Raw genomic sequence first — 22,376 nt, 5'->3', positions numbered from 1 at the left:
TACCACACAGGTTTAGGTATGTTCACTAAGCCACTAACAAACCTCAGTAAGAGGTTCTGATGTTCAGCTGTATCACAGAGCCCTTCATAGTCTACATTTGTTGTCCCTATCTCTGAATCTTGATTTAAATGAATATATCCCTTTAAGTTGCAAGAGTGCTCACATCGACCTGCCGGATATCAGCGTGCTTTAATACAGAGCGATAACATGGGAGTGCTTTTAGCCTGCTGATGAGGGGTTTTGAACAAATTTTCAATTTTATATTAACTTAAATTTACGAGACGGTTCGATTGCTGGACGTGAGCGGCATGGAAGGTGTGATTTCTCAGGGTTGATTTAAAGTCGAACATTTAAAGAAAAAGTAAACTTTTACTCCAGATTTGGGTCACAACGCAACCCTCTAGGATGGATATTCTTACACCATAGGCAATAATACTCGTATTTTCCAAAGAATTATTAAGTGACTCTTTGAAAATAGACTTTCCTTCAATTTTGAAAAACACACCCTACATTCAATTCTGTTCAACAAATAGTCATTCCAACAAACGATGTGGAACATGAGCAGGAGTCAGTAAGGAGGGTAGAGTGTAAACACATTGATAAAAACTTGAACTGGAAGAAGCATATTACTGAGCTCAAACAATTAAGTGCAGCCGCTTTCGCTCTCCGTATAATTGCTAATCTCCTCGTATATTTTGCGTATTTCCACTCAATAAAGGATTTCTATCGCAACTCGTCAGATAGAAAGGAGGTATTGATTGTACAATTGCGAACAATAAGATCAATATTTGGTGTAGGTACCTCTCAAAGGAACTAGGCATTTTAACTACACCATCACAATACACACATTCCTTAAAGGAATTCGTCGTAAATAATCCACCACAATTTGAGAGGAACAGTGATGTAAGCACTCACAGCACTCCAGGGAAAACTGACCTCCATTACCCATTATGAAAGGTGTCAGTAACCCAGAAAGTACACTCCTGGAAATTGAAATAAGAACACCGTGAATTCATTGTCCCAGGAAGGGGAAACTTTATTCACACATTCCTGGGGTCAGATACATCACATGATCACACTGACAGAACCACAGGCACATAGACACAGGCAACAGAGCATGCACAATGTCGGCACTAGTACAGTGTATATCCACCTTTCGCAGCAATGCAGGCTGCTATTCTCCCATGGAGACGATCGTAGAGATGCTGGATGTAGTCCTGTGGAACGGCTTGCCATGCCATTTCCACCTGGCGCCTCAGTTGGAGCAGCGTTCATGCTGGACGTGCAGACCGCGTGAGACGACGCTTCATCCAGTCCCAAACATGCTCAATGGGGAACAGATCCGGAGATCTTGCTGGACAGGGTAGTTGACTTACACCTTCTAGAGCGCGTTGGGTGGCACAGGATACATGCGGACGTGCATTGTCCTGTTGGAACAGCAAGTTCCCTTGCCGGTCTAGGAATGGTAGAACGATGGGTTCGATGACGGTTTGGATGTACCGTGCACTATTCAGTGTCCCCTCGACGATCACCAGAGGTGTAAGGCCAGTGTAGGAGATCGCTCCCCACACCATGATGACGGGTGTTGGCCCTGTGTGTCTCGGTCGTATGCAGTACTGATTGTGGCGCTCATCTGCACGGCGCCAAACACGCATACGACCATCATTGGCACTAAGGCAGAAGCGACTCTCATCGCTGAAGACGACACGTCTCCATTCGTCCCTCCATTCACGCCTGTCGCGACACCACTGGAGGCGGGCTGCACGATGTTGGGGCGTGAGCGGAAGACGGCCTAACGGTGTGCGGGACCGTAGCCCAGCTTCATGGAGACGGTTGCGAATGGTCCTCGCCGATACCCCAGGAGCAACAGTGTCCCTAATTTGCTGGGAAGTGGCGGTGCGGTCCCCTACGGCACTGCGTAGGATCCTACGGTCTTGGCGTGCATCCGTGCGTCGCTGCGGTCCGGTCCCAGGTCGACGGGCACGTGCACCTTCCGCCGACCACTGGCGACAACATCGATGTACTGTGGAGACCTCACGCCCCACGTGTTGAGCAATTCGGCGGTACGTCCACCCGGCCTCCCGCATGCCCACTATACGCCCTCGCTCAAAGTCCGTCAGCTGCACATACGGTTCACGTCCACGCTGTCGCGGCATACTACCAGTGTTAAAGACTGCGATGGAGCTCCGTATGCCACGGCAAACTGGCTGACACTGATGGTGGCGGTGCACAAATGCTGCGCAGCTAGCGCCATTCGACGGCCAACACCGCGGTTCCTGGTGTGTCCGCTGTGCCGTGCGTGTGATCATTGCTTGTACAGCCCTCTCGCAGTGTCCGGAGCAAGTATGGTGGGTCTGACACACCGGTATCAATGTGTTCTTTTTTCCATTTCCAGGAGTGTAGTTTGAGCAAAATGCAGCAAAGAAAATTTTTGATTTGGCCAATAACATAAAATGTCTGACAGGAAGCAAAGCAGTTTTTAAATTTAAGTTACAATCATTTTTCCTGAACAGCTACTTTCATTCCATTGAATAATCTCTACTTATAAACTGCTAGCCAGTAAAAAAATGTGAAGTTGAATGTGTTCATTAATGTTAACACATATGCTGTAAACTGACTCTTTCCACATTGTTTGATAAAAGAATCGTTCAAGCGATGTATCGAACATGTAACTGACTAACAAACAAGGTAGGCGGCCGAAAGTTAATAGATGTCAAAAAGTGACGGCGGTGTTGCAGAAACGAAAACTGAATATTAGATACAAGGGCAGACTCATGTTACAAGAGTTTACAGAAATACAAGAGAGCAGCGGGAGGTGGTTTGAACCATCTGCCCTGTAGGAGATCTAAAACGCAAAAGAATGTATTTCAGAAGTGTGTCTTTGCAGGCAGGTATGAGAGGCAGTCACATGGTCTCCCTCTCATGCCTCCTAACCGATTTTAACAGATTGCGGGGCTAGGCTGCTTCTTAGTGCAGACTCTGCACTGCCCTTGGACTTTGGTCCTTTTATCCAGCACGCATATAGCGACACGTATTTTTAGGTGCCAACATCAGGGTCCCATGCTGAATCTGATACGAAATCTGCATTTCCTCTCTGGGAATATCGACGTTGGTTTGCATGACTTATCTGATACCCCATCGCCGTTTATGCCATTAAGTTCAGTTCAAAGAGGATCAAGCTAGTTTCCTCGCTCTCGCACCGAAGAGAATCGATCTTCTGAAACTATACAAGGACGAGTCGTCAGCGAGTTCTTTGTTGATGTACTCACCATGGTGTGTTGCAAGTGTGCGTCAGCGTCAGGTAGCGGACTCCCAGCTCTTGGTAGACACGCAGAATGCCCAGGCTGGAGTCGATCGAGTGACCTCCCTCTACCGCTATCAGGCTACCGATCTTGCCTGCCGCGAAAGCCTCTCCAATGCCTGCAACATTCATGTAACGTTAGCTGCACGTCATGGAGCAGTTGCTCTTCACATCAACCAAGAGCATTTATTGCTCCAAGCTACCAGCTCTTGCAGTCAACAAGGGTATCTATTTCCAGAATGAGATTCTCACTCTGCAGCGGAGTGTGCGCTGATATGAAACTTCCTGGCAGATTAAAACTGTGTGCCAGACCGAGACTCGAACTCGGGATCTTTTCCTTCACGGGAAAGTGCTTGGGCAGCTCAGTTGGTGCCGGCACGGTAACTCAGCGTGTTCGGTCAGAAGGTTAGTTGCCCTCTGTAATAAAAAAACTGAGATAATGGATCAACTACGAACTGAAACGGGTGTCTTGCGACGTCCGCACTGAGCAGATACAACGAACGAAAACGAACAAAATGAGACTACCAAAAAATAAAAAAATAAAAAGTTGGTAGAGCACTTGCCCGCGAAGGCAAAGGTCCCACGTTCGAGTCTCGGTCCGGCACACAGTTTTAATCTGCCAGAAAGTTTCAAGGGTATCAATTCTTTTACTTGTATTGCAGCTACATGTAATTTTCTACTTTTGTGTTTACCTTAATGCGAGGTAGTAGCTTTCATGTTACACATTTTACAGAGGATGTAACGGTCTGAGGAGGATCAGACAACGATGTAAACAAGTCACCGTATTCAAAATAAAATATTTTTGCTGTCTTGACAGTTTCTTTAAATATTTTTAATAGTATTTTAGAACTGCTAATATTTACTGAAACTACGTTTCAAAAATTAAAAATACGTACTTAATCGTTAGCAAAATCTCTGAAATGAAAACGGTCACATGTTTTGTGAAATTATTTGTCTAACATTAAAAAAATCATACACATCAAACAAATGTTCACGCGCCTTCAACTGAGATGGTCATATGTTAGTGATGTTATGTGACCACTGACAACAAACCCCTTGAGTGCGAGGTCGTAAGTTCAATTTTAGTAAGGCAAATTTGAAAGTGTTGTGTTAACATTTATGACAGGAAGAAAGTTATCTGGTAATGAGTCACCATGTCCATTAGGAGGGTGACAGGATACTAGCGTCCGGAAGGTGCAGAGATCAAACTTCTATTGGATATACACTCCTGGAAATGGAAAAAAGTACACATTGACACCGGTGTGTCAGACCCACCATACTTGCTCCGGACACTGCGAGAGGGCTGTACAAGCAATGATCACACGCACGGCACAGCGGACACACCAGGAACCGCGGTGATGGCCGTCAAATGGCGCTAGCTGCGCAGAATTTGTGCACCGCCGCCGTCAGTGTCAGCCAGTTTGCCGTGGCATACGGAGCTCCATCGCAGTCTTTAACACTGGTAGCATGCCGCGACAGCGTGGACGTGAACCGTATGTGCAGTTGATGGACTTTGAGCGAGGGCGTATAGTGGGCATGCGGGAGGCCGGGTGGACGTACCGCCGAATTGCTCAACACGTGGGGTGTGAGGTCTCCACAGTACATCGATGTTGTCGCCAGTGGTCGGCGGAAGGTGCACGTGCCCGTCGACCTGGGACCGGACCGCAGCGACGCACGGATGCACGCCAAGACCGTAGGATCCTACGCAATGCCGTAGGGGACCGCACCGCCACTTCCCAGCAAATTAGGGACACTGTTGCTCCTGGGGTATCGGCGAGGACCATTCGCAACCGTCTCCATGAAGCTGGGCTACGGTCCCGCACACCGTTAGGCCGTCTTCCGCTCACGCCCCAACATCGTGCAGCCCGCCTCCAGTGGTGTCGCGACAGGCGTGAATGGAGGGACGAATGGAGACGTGTCGTCTTCAGCGATGAGAGTCGCTTCTGCCTCGGTGCCAATGATGGTCGTATGCGTGTTTGGCGCCGTGCAGGTGAGCGCCACAATCAGGACTGCATACGACCGAGGCACACAGGGCCAACACCCGGCATCATGGTGTGGGGAGCGATCTCTTACACTGGCCGTACACCTCTGGTGATCGTCGAGCGGACACTGAATAGTGCACGGTACATCCAAACCGTCATCGAACCCATCGTTCTACCATTCCTAGACCGGCAAGGGAACTTGCTGTTCCAACAGGACAATGCACGTCCGCATGTATCCCGTGCCACCCAACGTGCTCTAGAAGGTGTAAGTCAACTACCCTGGCCAGCAAGATCTCCCGATCTCCCGATCTGTCCCCCATTGAGCATGTTTGGGACTGGATGAAGCGTCGTCTCACGCGGTCTGCACGTCCAGCACGAACGCTGGTCCAACTGAGGCGCCAGGTGGAAATAGCATGGCAAGCCGTTCCACAGGACTACATCCAGTATCTCTACGATCGTCTCCATTGGGGGAATAGCAGCCTGCATTGCTGCGAAAGGTGGATATACACTGTACTAGTGCCGACATTGTGCATGCTCTGTTGCCTGTGTCTATGTGCCTGTGGTTCTGTCAGTGTGATCATGTGATGTACCTAACCCCAGGAATGTGTGAATAAAGTTTCCCCTTCCTGGGACAATGAATTCACGGTGTTCTTATTTCAATTTCCAGGAGTGTACATACAGGGTGACAATTGTTGAAGTACATAACATAAAATCGACATACCTTCTGAACCATTTGCGATAGGGCGTTCAAACTTCACGGTTCGTCACAAAGTTTGATCAGAATTAGTATGCAAGGTTGGTCACTATGTATGATCAGAATTTGTTGTTGTCGTCGGCCGTTGGCACATGAAAATGTCACGGTACAGCGTGGCTGAACGTATAGCGCTTGTGAAGGCTTACTATGAGAAAAGTAACAGCACAAGTGCTGGTCAAAAGAAATTTGCGATCGAGTTCAAGCTGAAGACATCCGTTTCAAGTCTGCTAGCAATCAAGAATTTCATTGACAAGTTTGATAGATAGGATATTGTTCGTGATGACAGTGCTGGAAATGATGGTCGTCTAAAACGGGTGAAAACGTCTGAAACGTCGAGAAGACACGCTCTGTGTCTCATACCAGACCCAGGATATCGATCAGACGAGCTCCAGAACAGGTGAGGGTCACTGTTGCAAATTATTGTAGAAGACCTGTAACTCTTCTCATAAAAAATTCAAACCCACCAGCCATTAAGCCCCAGGGCCATGGAACAGCGATTGTGTTTCGCCAACACTATTGTCCACAGCGACGAAGTCCTCTTCCGTACCGAGCGACGTGGCGCAGTTGTTAGCACACTGGACTCGCATTCGGGAGGACGACGGTTCAATCCCGTCTCCAGCCACCCTGATTTAGGTTTTCCGTGATTTCGCTAAATCGTTTCAAGCAAATGCCGGGTTGGTTCCTTTGAAAGGGCACAGCCGATTTCCTTCCCAATCCCTCCCTAACCCGAGCTTGCGCTCCGTCTCTAATGGCCTCGTTGTCGACGGGACGTTAAACACTAACCACTACCACTCCTCTTCCGTTTGGATGGGTTCGTTGATAAGCAAAATTGGCGCATTTGGGAGACTGGGAAACCGCATTTCGTGACTGAGAAGTCTCTTCATCATCAACGGGTGACTGTTTGGTGTGCAATGTTCAGTCACGGAATAATCGGTGCGTTATTACTTGATGGCACGGTGACTACTGAACGGTTCGTGAAAGTTTTGGAAGATGATTTCATCCTCATTATCCAAAGACACCCTGATTTCGGCAACATGTGGTTCACGCAAGACGTACCTCGACCCCATCGAAGCAGGAGAGTCTTTGATGTCCAGGAGGAGGATTTTGCGATCTGCATTCCACTGGCATGGTCCTCGTTTGCTCGCCATATTCTCTGGATCTGATCACATGCGACTCATTTTTATGGGGATGAATTAAAGACAAGGTGTACAACAAAAACCTCAAAACTTTTGCTGAACTGAAAACAGCCATTCAGGAGATCATCGACAGCATCGATATTCCGACACTTCAGCAGGTCATGCAGAATTTCCCATTCGTCTGCGCCATGTCATCGCCAATGATGGCAGGCATATCGAACATGTGAGAACCTAAATCCGAATATCTTTAGTGACATTTACTTGTTGAATAAAGTGTGCACGCCGTATTTTGTAATTAATTTTCCTTTTTTCATATGGTTCAATATTTGTCACCCTGTACTATACTTCAGGAAATGGACATAATCGACATTCAAGAAATGTTCAAAGAAATTCATCAACTTGCATCTTGGGCACCGAATGGAAACTTGCGCGCCACAGTGACAACAAAAGTTGGCACCATCAAGGTCGAAGGCGAGCTCCTTGGAAGTTAGAAACTGTCCAGGACGTTCAGCTAGGAACACACTTTTAAAGAATGCATATAGGATCGTATTGGTGTAACGGGGTGATAAGAACTGATGGTTTGTGAAGGCATGCAACCGAATGTTAAACAGCGTGTCGGGGAGCTTATCGTGAAACTGGTTATTCTTTATGGCGCAGTTGCAGATAGAGCGATAATGTGTTTTATAGGAATAGAAAAGACAAATATCCAGCGACTAATTTTGTCCAGTGTTTCCAGGTAGTGTGAATTGCAGCGCCACAGTCTTTTCAGGAGGGAAAGTTCGTTCGAAAGCAATATGAGTTTTGTACCCAGACCAGGAATCAAGCAAAAGCAAGTTATTTGTAACAGCTGTTGGCCAAAAGCAGCGCTCATATCATGGTTGTAATTCTCTGACGCCCATTTTCCTACTCTTGATTGCTGTGACGTAGATACTACCTACTGCCCTTGCAAGATCGTGCACACTAGAATGAATCATACTGGACAGAGCACCTCCAACTTTTCTCATAGCAATAAATAACTTTCCAAGCAACTTACAACCTAGATTAATTGTATGTGAATACCTTAAGGTGTTGATGTTATTTGCTCTTTATACAACTCTCTTGGTTTGTCTAATTTCGGGGCATCTTTTGATGTACATTTCCTCTTGAAATCCCGATTGCTCGGAGTTGAAATTCCTTATTGTAGGGTAGGATACGTTTGTTTGTCTCGTCTGCGAATTTTCGGGTCGATACCACAATTTTCTGTACATCGTTACAATGAGGCTTTGTTTGCTATTTTGATATCTTACGTCTTCCATTTCGGTAATATTTTGTGAAGTTATGCAACCATCCACTGCTTCCCATGAAATCACTGTAATCTAAGCTGCGCGCTGTTTTATGTACGTAACGTAGTTGATAATTATTATGCACGTCCTGCAAATTGTATCGTGCATCTTTGAAACGCGCAAACAACAGTTTTTATAATAAGTGTGCCTCTCCTCCCCTGAACATCCACAGTTTCTCTTACGCACTACACGGTCAAATTTCTGCGGATTTATTCGGAATGAGTTCATAGCTATTTTCATTTTATTTATTTTTTGCTATGTTGCGAATGACTTTCCATTTACATAACTATGTTTAATACCCGCTCATTGGAATACGGTTGCTTTTACTACGTATCACTGGAGGCAGGATTTGTGACTCCCTGTCCACCAAGAATGATGAACTTCATGGCTTGACACCTCTTTCAATAACATTTTCACTTGCTATGTATGTATGGTCATTGTTGTATTCCTTATACATATTGTCCTCAAAGTCGAGTGTATACGACACCACTCATTCCAGTGACTCACGTTGCAGAAACGTTAATATTTAATCTTCCACGTCTTTCTCACGCTGTGAAATTCCTTGGATTCCTTTCTCACGAACTGTCAACCCCGGCAACTGTTGTAGATATAATGCAGAAACACTGTTGTGAGTTACTCGTCGATTATGTAGTTCAACTGCGCTCTGTGGCCCCATGTTGTGCTCACCATTGGATACCTCCAGTCTCGCCTCCTGTTGCCATTAGCAGCCAATGCTGTGGTTGCGTGATAGACAATATGTGGGGCGTCTAACGCCGTAAACACTATTGGTCTTTTGCGACCTCGCACTCAAGCTGTTCCTTGTGAGTGAAATTCCACCAGAAAAATATCCACCAATACTTCTTAATGTTTCAAGGTTCTGTGTTAAATAATAAACATGAAATTCTCAATCGGAATCTCATGATTTCGAGGATAATTTGAAAGCACAAGTTTTTCACTACTTCATTTTCTAGTTTCAGGATAATTACGCCATACAAAATTTAACAGATTTTATTTCCTTTATTATCATGTTTCTTTTTTTTGCGGAATGCATGGAATATATTTAAATATCCATTGGTGTTCTAATATTATAAAGAGCGTATATTGTACCTCAAAAAGATCGCAGAAAAGTTTCGCTGTACAGGTATGCTGTGACTGAACTTTTTTGACATTTATTTTATATAGCTCGCAACAGCTGTTTGCGAAAAGTTCAAGTTTTTACTCAAATCACTAACTTCCTCTCGGTTACTCTGATTACATTCAAATAATTAATTTTTTGCAAAACTAGGCTTTCACTAGTAAAATTGATACCCCATTTGTTCATTTGCCATTCTTCCCTTGGCTCTGAAAATTGGACAAAAATCCATTGCGTAATTTCTAGGGAGTCTTCTTTTGACTCCATTCAAACATTTGATCAAGTGATTCCTGTTGTCGTGGGTGGAATTAGTTAGTTGCTGTTCCTAAGCAGCTGTAAATCACCCTGACTGTTGTTAAGCTACTACGAATGGGCGTGTTGAATGCTGTGGAATCTACCGACAGATACGTACTTAACAGAAATAAAAGTACTATCCTCGTCTGTCTTCTCTTTAGGAGATGCAGAAACTATAACGTCTCATCGACTATACTTTGAGTAGCATATAGTGATAGGTTCCTTTACAGAGGAGGAAGGAACCAGGGAGAAATACCTTTCCCCTAAATAACAAGACTGAGCTGCTGTCTTCCAGTGAAATTGAAACTGAGATATTGTATTACAGTTCACCTGTTGGGAAGCTTCCCATGTCAAATGGAAGAAAATTCAAGGCGGCAGGAGTGTATAAATCATCACGGTTTGGCTGTGGCGAATTTCACTATAGCCCACACATTTTCTATTGGCGACATCTCTGGTGATCTGGTGGGACAGGGCAAAAGGCTGACATCCTTTGACACCAAGAAGGTACGTGTTCATGCTGCAACATACGGTCGTGCATTCTCTTGCTGGCGTCTGGAGTGTTGCGCAGAAAGGGTACGGTCACAGGTCGCAGGATATCATTTACGTAGATCACACTGTTCGCAGTGCTCTGGACTCAGACCAGCCGTGATTTATGGTTGTACCAAATACGGCGCCACACCATAAGGCGTTGAGTTGGTGCGTTACGTCTTGTACGAATACAGTCACTGTGATGTCGCTTCCCCAGTCTGTGGTGAACCAAAATACGGCAATCATTTTCAAACAAACAGAACCTGGATTCGTCCGAAAACACTATCTGATGCCACCCCAGTGACGTCGTTAAATACACCATTGCGTCTAACATGTTTCTGCAATTGAAGATGGGCGGAGAAGTGGACGACGTGAACGTATCCCATGCCGTAATAAACACCGATGGACTTTCACCCCTGATAGTGTACGATGTGTTGCAGTGTTGCACCAGAGTCGAGGAGGACGCAAATCGCTCCTGAAATGTCATTCGGAAGAGGTGCCAGTCTCCTCGGGGGCGGCCTGGGTTGTGCGTCCTGATCCAAGTCGTCGTGTTCTACGGCCTTCCATGAACTATTCTGCAGACACCCGTTGCACTGCCGAAGCACTTCGTCCCTGTTTCAAACTCTCATCTGACGGTACGTATCGCGCATACGCCTGCGAGGCATCCTGCACATCAGCTCAAGTCACACTCATTCATTACCTTCGGCTTATAGCGACAACGAGGGCCGCGGGCACATTTTTCCGGTAGGTTGTGTTGCACCGCGATGTCGATGTTGATCTTGGGAACCTTAGGGCCAACATAGTCCAAATGCTAAACATTTCTGCAGAACGTACTAATGTACGTGTCCAGTGAATATGAACGTCCTATCCCTAGTTGTTCAAAATGTTATTTTTTTTCTTCTGAACATGAGTGTACAACCAGTCTACACAGCAGATCACTCACAAAACTTTGGTGGGGCGCATTATAGAATAGCCGCACGGTTATTAGCCGAGTGGTCTTAGGCGCCGCAGTCATGGACTGTGCAGCTGGTCCCGGCGGAGGTTCGAGTCCTCCCTCGGGCATGGGTGTGTGTGTGTTTGTCCTTAAGATAATTTAGGTTAAGTAGTGTGTGAGCTTAGGGACTGATGATGGTGGTGGTGGTTAGTGTTTAACGTCCCGTCAACAACGAGGTCATTAAAGACGGAGTGCAAGATCGGGTTAGGGAAGGATTGGGAAGGAAATCGGCCGTGCCCTTTCAAAGGAACCATCCCGGCATTTGCCTAGGGACTGATGACCTTAGCAGTTAAGTCCCATCAGATTTCACACAGAGTACAGTACGCATTACAGAATATCATCCATTTCAGATTCAACTAATAGAGAATACTGAATGTGTACAAAGAAGAGCAACTTAGCTCGATCCACGGAAGATTCTCACTGATACCGTGGGAAATCTGAAGGAGCAGACGTTTGAAGATAGACACCAACGGGAAGAGTAACGCCTTAGTCCGTGGTACACTCTGCCAAACACTTTGCAACTGTTTACGGAGAAACGTAGGATACAAAAATGTGGAATAAACAAAATTTAGACGTTGTATAAAGGATTACTAAATTTCTAATCAGAAAAGACGTGTCTGCTACAATGTCACTGTGTGATCCTGTTTCAAGAGTCCTGTGACCGCTGTGCGCAGATAACTTCACAGAGATAAGATGAACCGTAAACTTACCATCGGCAGAGTACACCAGCTGCATGTCTTTCGGGTACATATCGACGAAGCGTTTGATGACGTCCACTTGCTGCATAGTCATCTCCACGGCGTCCTTGTACTGGGAGGAGCACGGCACATACGCAACCCAGAACTGCAAATATCAAAATCGTAGCTATTTCGGCAGGCATTGTCTAATTAATCCTGCGATGATACGTCTGCGAGATGGCGACAAGCTTAAGTGAAACAACTTGAACATATGATTTTGTGTTTTATTCTTATTTCTCGAGTCAGAATATTGTATACAAAACAAAGACAATGAAAAAAATACATATAGCTATAATAATAGTCAATAAACAAATAAAAACTGGAAAAAAGTATTACTTCATATCAAATTTTTCGTGAGGAATAGTCGATCACTGGTCCCTTGTGCTACTTTAGTTTCGAAATGTTGATTTCAGCTTGTATAATTTCAGTTATAACTGCTTTTCTTAGGTTTTCAAATCTTCTCTGTTACATTTTTCTGCTATATATTGAAGATTATCTGCACAAGAGGCATGTGTCAGTGGGAAAGTGAAATTTTGTCCAATATTTCTTTTTTGCTTTACTTGTTTATGAACATGACAAATACCCAAAGGTTTGTTGAGAAGACTTTTGATGATATGGAATATCGTTGCCTAAATTCTTCCTTCAGTCCTGAATTTCTTACCATGTAGATGATATCTAATGAAAACTATACCATTAATTGATGGATCCTTCCATATACCAACGTACATTCAATCAATACTTTGTTCCTCTTGGTCAGTTAATATATTTTTTGCTGAGGCTGAATAAAGAGCACTCCAAAATTTATGACTCCCTGTTAAATGGTAACTGGTACTCGTTTATTTCATTCTAAAACTTCTTGCAGAACTTGCTTGTGACTTGTTGTACTATATAAATTTATAAATCCAATTTGATCCTTTGCTTGATGAAAACTTAATGTTTTGTACAGTTGGCAATGCCTCTAGTGAATATCATGTATCTATGGACTGAAATCAGATAGGTTTATAGTTTTTGTTTTATATGCCTCCTTTCTTGGGAAGGAGAGTAATTACAGAATTATTCAGTTTCTTCCAGAACAGTTTGTAAAAAATTTTGCAAGCTTCTTGTGCGCTGCATTTCCCCCAGTTTTAATTATTGATATTGGGAGCCCATTACGTCCTTGTACTTGTAAAAACTTTCAAAAGCAAGAAAGCTTAAACATTTCTTTATTTACAAACAACCGATTTCGACAGACTTTGCAGCATTTTCAGATCTTCAATATCTTTTGTTATAAAATGTGTACATCTAGAGATGGCACAACACGCCAAGAAGTGGCGTGCACGTACATCTCAGAATGAACACATTTTATAACAAAAAGTCTTGAAGATCTGAAAATGGCACCACAGTCCTTGGAAACCGGTTTTTGCAAATAAAGAAAAATATAAGTTATCTTTGCTTTAGAAAGTTTTTACCAAATAAAACAGACAGCTCCTTCTGATCTCTCAACATGAGAAAATTCAATGAAATATCCTTATGCTCAACTTTTCTTTACGACATTAATTAATGTGTATTACTTATTTGATATAGCTTCCATTATTTCCTCATTTTCATTACTCTCTATCTGAATTTCCGTAAAAACGTCTAGAAACACTCGTCTAATTTTCTCTCCCTTATTAATTAATGTGTCATACACTGCTTTAACTGATGAAATATGGTCTCTACTATTTTGTTCGGTTTTTCGCATCGTTACTATTTCTATTTGTTTTTCTTATCAATTTGTCATTGTTACATATTCATAAAAATGTTTAGAAAAGTTTTGGTTAGTCCAGCACCGTCTCAGTTCTCTTTCATGGAGTACTTTTGCAGTTGATATTTTCTTTGCTTAGGTTCTCTTAACGCTTGTGTTATCTGTTGCATTTGCTTGCATATCTTTATGTATTAATTGCCCCTTTTGTGTATGTGAGTATAGACTTCATTTTATAACATGCTGAACTTTTAGTTGAACTCGATGTATTATATGTATTGATGTAATTAGTGTGATCTGCTAGTTAATCCCATACATTAAATTTGTTATATTTGTATACAAAGTGGTTGTTGGCTAGAGAAGGAGTATATGTTGTTATTTATGTAGTTGGAATATATTATCTTTACTTTTTAGTTCTCTGACAAGTTGTCAATTTGTTATAGTCGAGGAGTAGTCTTAGACGTTTAACTATCAGAATGAAGAAATTAAAATTAAATAATTAATTTTTGTTTGTTTGCTGGCATGCTTCTGTAGAAATTTAGTTATTTATTTTCGTTTTTGTAAATGTCTGCAGTCCTAGTAAACACTGAAATCCCTGTGTCATACTACCACTGCTAAAGGAATTAAGACAACATAGAACAGCCCATCTCTGTTTCGTCAATAGGCCTCGTCATTTTGTTCTGGATCCTCTTGCAGCATACTATAGTACTGTGGCACAGGGATTTTATTGTGTAGCAGGACTGGGAATATGTACTTAGAAAAATATGACTGACTGACTACTTTTTATAGGTGTTAGTTAGAACTTTATGATTAATCCTTGTATGAAAGTTAAAAACAAAAGCAGTACTTTTTGCCATAAGCTCTCATTCTTAAGAACATTAATTCAAACACATAAATTACAATTACATATTTTGTTTTAAGTCGGTAGAAATTACAAATTGTATATGTGGATAAGAAGGTATCAGGCAACGTTGACAACATGCACTCGCAAAGCACATATAAATATGTTTGTAATGTGCTGACAGACCATTATCAGGACATATACTTCTTTATTAATATATCGAAATGGGGCATTGCTAGGGAACCAGATAGTTTTGTTATAATGTGGATTTTTATTTGGCTATGTAAAGCCATGATTCTTGCGAAAATATAATTCTATTAAATATGTACTGCAGTAAATTTTATTAATTTGGTATTTGTTGCATTTTATTAACATTACGCGGTTTTCAGTAAAAATGGTTGGAATACTGCCTGAGACAAGAACACTAGTCAAACTAATTTTTACAAACTTGAATACTGTGTGTTCTTAGCTTTTAAAGCCTACTAGTCAATGTAGATGAATTAAAAATTAAATACTTGCTACCTTTAAAAGCATCGTTATGTTAATTAGGTGTGGTATTGTGTAAAAGCCTAATTTAAATGTATACTGTGTAGACATGATTATTTAAGCACACACTTCATACAGTAGCGAGATAGTCAAGTTATGAGTCAGCTGTATGTGAGAACACCAATACATGTATATGTACATAAATGTTAGGTACATATTTGAATTTTTTGTTATGGAATTGATGTGGGATACTGAAGATGATGCTAATATGTGCCATAAACTGAAATGGATAAAATTACATATTACCTAGTGCAGTTATCTGCAGTCAAATATGTATTGAGCAACCTTATAATGTACTATATAAGCTTTGCATCAGTTAACGAAGGAATAAAATACTGATTCAAAACTGTACCAACATCTAACATCTTCAAGCATCACCAAAATAAATATCATAATTTTTGTATATAGCAATGCAGAGATAAATCGTATAAAATGAGCTTTTATAATAAATTCCATACCTGTGGCAGATATATAGACTACGATTAAGTCATGTTGATGATATGCACTGTAACTATGGAAAGAGATAGTTCATCTCCATACATCATCTCCCATCTTCTATCATCACACACCTAGGATATTAATATTCTTCTTCTCTGATCTTTGATCAGACAGATAATATATATACTAAAATATTTGACGTACGGAACCGTTCTGTGATAAGGTAATCTACGGTTCTGTGATCTAAACGGAACTACTGACTATTGGGTTTTTCTGTTCGTGTATTGGCGTATGCGGTTCGTTGAACTGGCAAATACCAGACAGAAAAGTAATATATCTTCTTTGTTTCATGGTTTCCAGTGATCATCTAAAGTTGATTCAGAAGAATTTTCTAAAATTTATTCAATTTAAAGAACAGGCATTGTATATTGTTTTATTGGTGAACGACTGGGCCACATTCTGTCAGAGAGCGAGAGCTCACGGGCGCACACGCTTTCTAGGGCCTAAAGTCTCTTCTTGTGAAATATCTACATCAGGCCCTTCACTACAGTTTTGTAAAATGTTTGTGTTTCTCACCATTGACTGATCAGGTCTATAGGTGAAGCTTAACCCAGCACCTGCTTTATGAGACGATTATTGTGTCAGTTTCATATTAAAGTTTCCATGATAATAACCACGAAATGTTACACGTTTATTTGTTTGATTTAGTCCTACTCACGTGTTCTGGTAATGCATCACTCTCTATTCTTCTACCTGGGAATGTAGTAAATGTCTTAGTCAGTCATTGGGTAGTAATCACCGATTTAATAAACTTACAGTACCTGCAGCTAACTGCGACATGAATTTTCTGGCCGCAAATTAGCTTTGCGTTGTCCATGTGAAATAATGCACTGACAGCATGTGTTAAGTTACGTGTTAAATTACATCTGCCTTGTTCTTACTGCGAATTCTCATAACAAACATTCTAATTTCCTATTTAACGAGTTTTTCCCAAAATGTGATCAGTCTCACTGTGGCTCTTACTACTCTACGATCACATGAATTTCGGAAATTGTTTAATATCGTCACATCTTGTATAAATTTCTTGTTGTTCCTTAATACAGAGACAAGTTCATTTTTCCTTCCATTTCCTTTTTGTAAGTCCATTTTCTCCTTTCTTAAGAAGAATGAACATGATTTTCCTCTCACGAAACACGATTTTCTGCGAATAATGGCTGAGCTGATTGTTTAACTGTTGTAAGGAGAGATAATAAGAAATTAAGAACAGTTAATGAAAGGTGGATAGTAGACATTACTGAAGAGAGGGGACGTAGATTTGTCTAAAGTGAAAGACGTATTAGAGTGAGACAGAGTAGTATAGCCATGCATCCAGCTGTGGGACAGAATACGGAGAGTAAAATATCGATTCATCTGTTCTTATCCTAATGAAGTTGTTTATGTAAATGAATCACAGGTACATACATCTCTGTAGTTAACTTCTCAGTAAAATTTTATTTTTAGTGTAAATATTTAAATACCATATTTTTGGGATTGAAATATCTTCTCCGCTATGCTGTCTTTCTCATTCATTTATGAAGAAACTATTAGACAGAAAATCCGATACACGTCTTATAGCCTCACATTATATCTTGATAATGAAATGGCTCTATTTTCTTTACTGATCGTAAGTATTATGGTACAACGAAATTTCGAAAAGTTTACGGTTAAAAATATAGTCACTAACCAGTTTATGTTTGCTGCATTTTAAGTCATATATTACTCCTTAAAAATGTAGCTAACATATAAAACGGACAGAGAGTCATACAACTTATGAGAGTCAAGTTAATAGGTGATCTATTTTGACAAATCGCTTCTCTGAGGGTAAGGCTGCACACTATGCTCAGCTGTGCCTAATATTTCTCTTTGCTATGTGTCTTATGAAACCACAGTCACATTGTAAGTTAACGTTGCATGAAGCGTTATCTTAATTTTAAAACTAGAGATAGAAATTCGCTGATGCAGTTACTTCCTACTGTATGCAGTCTAACGTAAAGTGATGGATTCTGAAAGCCACACTCATATTGGACGCTAAGATGATTCGAAAAATGGTTCAAATGGCTCTGAGCACTATGGGACTTAGCATCTGGGGTCATCAGTCCCCTAGAACTTAGAACTACTTAAACCTAAGTAACTTAAGTACATCACACACATCCATGCCCGAGGCAGGATTAGAACCTGCGACCTTTGCGGTTTCGCGGTTCCAGACTGTAGCGCCTAGAACCGCTCGGCCTTACCGGTCGGCTAACATGATCTGAAAAGCAACACAGTTCTTCTCTGTAACGCGTATTGGCCATTTCACCTTCTGACACTTCTGAAGGCAAGATTCGAAAGTTCTAGCTTGTATGATGGCTTATCAGCAATCGTTCTTGCAGTCCACCACTCACGACTGTAATCGGAAAGGGCGAAAACGACAGCAGTACACATGGTACTAGACATCACACTTCATAAGGTGGTGTGGACTTAGATGTAGATGGAACATCGCCGGCCGGTGTGGTCGAGCGGTTCTAGGCGCTTCGGTCTGTAACCGCGCGACCGCTACGGTCGCAGTTTCGAATCCTGCCTCGGGGATGAATGTGTGTGATGACCTTCGATTAGTTAGATTTAAGTAGTTCTCAGTTCTAGGGGCTGATGACCTTTAGATATTAAGTCCCATAGTGCTCAGAGAAATTTCAACCTTTTTTAAATTTTTTATAATTATTTTTTTTAGATGGAACATCACGGAGGAAAATACTGAATTAGGATCCAAAACAAGTGTAGATGTCATATGACCAAAGCTAACTCGGACAGACGGATCTAACACTTGACTGACCTTTACTTGTTGCTCGTTAGAAGAAACTCTCGCTTCGGACAAAGTGAAAAAGGAAAAGCCGGGGATTTTTCGCACTCACAGAGCGGAGACGGCTCAGTGGTCCCTCGCGCTGAGCTGGGGCGTGCGGACGATTCCTGGCCTCGGCGGATGTTTTATGTATCTGCCGGCACTCTGCCGGCAGGCATTACCGGGATCCCGGCCGCAGCCATGACTTATTTATCAAAGACGCATTTGCTCCCCCTTATCTTTGCCCGAATTGCGCACGTCGCCTTGTTAGCGCGGCCGGCGGAGGAAGAGGAAAATGAATGCGCAACTCGAGTCTTTTTTCGCGGATCTGCGGAGCGTGCCTGATGGTGGCTGCAGGGTGGCGGGGCGAAACGTCTCGTCCGGAGCGCCTCGCGCTGTCGGCTGTCTTGGCCGCCCCGGCCAGCACGAGCCTCGCCCACTTTGCATCTCATATTCACGCGCCGCAGGCTCGCTTTCTGGAATAAAACGCCGCAGAGTACATCTCCCTCTTCGTCGGCAGTTCAGTGAAGCAATTTCTTGCATTCAGATCTACGCTTTGCGTTTTAGAGGCTTATTTTGTAATTCGCTATTGAGTTTACTGTACCAATGCAAATGCAGTGTTGTGTATGAACTCGCTGGACAAAATAATAGTCAGTTCCTTATGAGCAAACACCGGTAGCTTTGAAGCGTGTTGGTGATAGACAACTGGTGCCAAGTGGCCATTTGGTCCTCCACCACTGATCTTCGCCGTGGCAGTGAAATGGTGTTGTGGCACCTGTATTCTTAAATTTAAGTGACATTAGGTAGTTTTTATGATTTCTTAGTTAATTATAAAATAGTTTGTTCAAGTACAGTGGCTAAGATTATGTTAGAGCAAGAAGAAACTACGTTACGAGAGCCAGCCGCTGTGGCCGAGCGGTTACAGGCGCTTCAGTCCACAACCGCGCTACTGCTGTGGTCGCAGGTTCGAACCCTGCCTCGGGCATGGATGTGTGTGATTCTATGTGTGACCTGTAGACGGTCTTTATCGGGCACCGGGCAGTCTAAGGTAAAGTGATGGATTCTGAGAGCCACACACGTATTGGACGTCCTAGGGGACTGATGACCTCAGCTGTTAAGTCCCATAGTGCGTAGAACCATTTGAACCATTTGAAAGTCACGAGAATGTTTTTCACAATTGATATATAAGTGACGAAAGAATGTAGACTCTTTCATTAGCATTCGCGTTCTCATTCGTATCGGATTCGTTTGTGATTTGATTCTGACTACTGTTCATTACTGAATTAGTTTAGTCGTATCTTGAAAATATAATTTGAAAGCAAAGTGTTATTAAAAGTCGTGTGAATTATTTATGCAGACCCGGTCACGGCTCAATATCAGAAATGTGTTGAGACAGATGAGCTATGTTAAAGACGAGGTTTTTATGGGATAGATTTCAGTAAACTTCACCGGCACTTAGTCGTACTGTATACTTGAAGAAACACCTGCAATTTTCGACATTACGTTCAAGAAGGTAAACGATTTTCCTGATAGGTGGCTCGGTCATTTAATTTTAGTGGTCTTATTAAAATGTCACAAGCCGGAGTCACAGAGATCTTTGGCGTGGTGTGGACATAGTTTATGGAAGACACAGCAATGTTTTATCTCATTAGCATTTCATATGAAAGAAAATTTTCTTGATAACAATTTATGAACCGGATATAGCACGATACCATTCCAGCTCGCTGTAGGGTTTCATTGTTATAGCTAAGTAAACGAATTATGATCTCCCACAACGTACAACTTTCAAGCGTGAGAAGTACAATTTTAAAAAATTAAGAATAAGTTTTACATTTTTTATTTAGAGTATTAATGTGCCATTCAGCTTAATGGAATCTGCGGGTGGGTTATCGTGGAGGCGTGGCAGAATGGCAGAAAACAACTATCTTTTTTAGTGGGTCAAGACAACATGGTCAATAATGCTGTCTGACTCGATGTTGTATGGATGCAGACCGACCAATGTGCCTACAAGGAATGTAATCCTGCGTAAGAACAGTGGTTGTGAAAAAATACTATCCTACAGGGACGTGAGACGAGTTTAAAACCCTACAATACTGCTGCTCTTTGTGAATTTAGAGACCGATCACACAGTTTATGAGCAAATATTGTAGTGATAACAAGCAACTATTCTGTCTACTTTAGAATGATACAAGACGTCGAGGGCACCGATAGTACTTTTTCCTTTCGTTTCGATTCATCAGCCATATGACTGGTTTGATGCGCGCGCCACGAATTACTTTTTTTGCATCAACCTCCTCATTTCTGAACGGTACTCACACGCATCTTCCTCAATAATTTGTTGGATTCTCACCAACCTCTGTCTTTTCCCTACAGGCTTTACACTCTACCGCTCCCTCTAGCACCAAAGATGTTATAGTTAATGATTTCCATATGTTCCATATCATGCCGTTCTGTGAAGTTCCTCCTCATTCCGTCTCAGTTCACCAAATGTTCAACAGCCGTCTATAAGAAGACATCTCAAACGCTTCGATTCTCTTCTTTTTCGCTTTTCCCATAGTCTGTGATTCGCTTCCATATAATGCTGTGCTTCGAATGTACCGGGTGATGAAAAACTCAGTATAAATTTGAAAACTGAATAAATCACGAATAATGTAGATAGGGAGGTACAAATTGACACATGCTTGGAATGACATGGGATTTTATTAAAACCAAATACAAAAGTTCAAACAATGTCCGACAGATGGCGCTTCATCTGATCATATTGGCAATAACGAGCATAACAAAGTAAGACAAAGCAAAGGTGATGTTCTTTACAGGCAATTCTTAATATGTCCACCATCATTCCTCAATAATAGCTGTAGTCTATGAAAATGTTCTGAACAGCACTGTAAAGCATGTCCGGAGTTATGGTGAGGCATTGGCGTCGGATGTTGTCTTTCAGCATCTCTAGAAATGTCGGTCGATCACGATACATTGGCGACTTCAGGTAATCCCAAAGCCAATAATCTCACGGACTGAGGTCTGGGAACCTGGGAGGCCAAGCATGACGAAAGTGGCAGCTAAGCGCACGCGCACGATCATCACCAAACGACGCGCGCAGGAGATCTTTCACGCGTCTAGCAATATGGGGTGGAGCGCCATCCTGCATAAACATCGTACTTTCCAGCAGGTGTTTATCAGCCAGGCTGGGGATGATACGATTCTGTAACATATCGGCGTACCTCTCACCCCTCACGGTAGCAGTTAAAAAAACAGAATCACGCATTTCCTCGAAGAAAAAAGGCCCGACAACGGTAAATGTGGTAAATCCAACCCATACCGTGACTTTCTCGTCGTGAAATGGAGTTTCTACGACAGTTACAAGATTTTCGGTAGCCCAAAGTCTGCAGTTGTGGGCGTTGACAGACTCTCGGAGCGTGAAATGAGCTTCGTCGGTCCACAACACGTTACTCAACCAATCGCCATCTTCCGCCATCTTTTGAAACGCCCACACCGTACATGCCCTCCGATTCACTAAATCGCCATCTAACAGTTCATGATGCCGATGGATTTTGTACGGATAACACCGAAGGGTACGCCTCAGTGTAAACCAAACAGTGGTGTAAGGAATGCCGGTGCAACGTGCGACTGCACGAGCGCTGACTTCGCCGAGCGTAGACGAACCCGCTACAGTCTCCATTTCTTCCTGAACTGTCTCAACAGCATTACGCCTTGTGCGCGGTCGGCCACTACGGGGTCTATCGTCTTAACAACCCGTGGCTTCGAACTTCGAAATCATTCTCGCCACACCTGCATTC

The 22,376-nt window shown here is 42.6% G+C and overlaps 1 protein-coding gene across 1 annotated transcript in view; it reads right to left on the bottom strand.

The window, feature by feature from the left end:
• LOC126278585 (dipeptidase 1-like) overlaps positions 1 to 22,376 on the bottom strand; it is a 272,315-nt gene that overhangs the window by 167,051 nt on the left and 82,888 nt on the right. Inside the window, exons 4-5 of the mRNA XM_049978797.1 lie at positions 12,154 to 12,286; positions 3,270 to 3,420 (exon numbers count right to left, since the gene is read on the bottom strand). Of these exons, the coding sequence (XP_049834754.1) occupies positions 3,270 to 3,420; positions 12,154 to 12,286 (284 nt within the window). The remainder of the gene's footprint in view (positions 1 to 3,269; positions 3,421 to 12,153; positions 12,287 to 22,376) is intronic.

The sequence above is a fragment of the Schistocerca gregaria genome, chromosome 6 (genome assembly GCF_023897955.1).
Source record: "Schistocerca gregaria isolate iqSchGreg1 chromosome 6, iqSchGreg1.2, whole genome shotgun sequence".
NCBI lineage: Eukaryota > Metazoa > Arthropoda > Insecta > Orthoptera > Acrididae > Schistocerca > Schistocerca gregaria.
The sequence above is the reverse complement of the archived record's forward strand: the minus strand, read 5'-3'. Positions and strand labels throughout refer to the sequence as shown.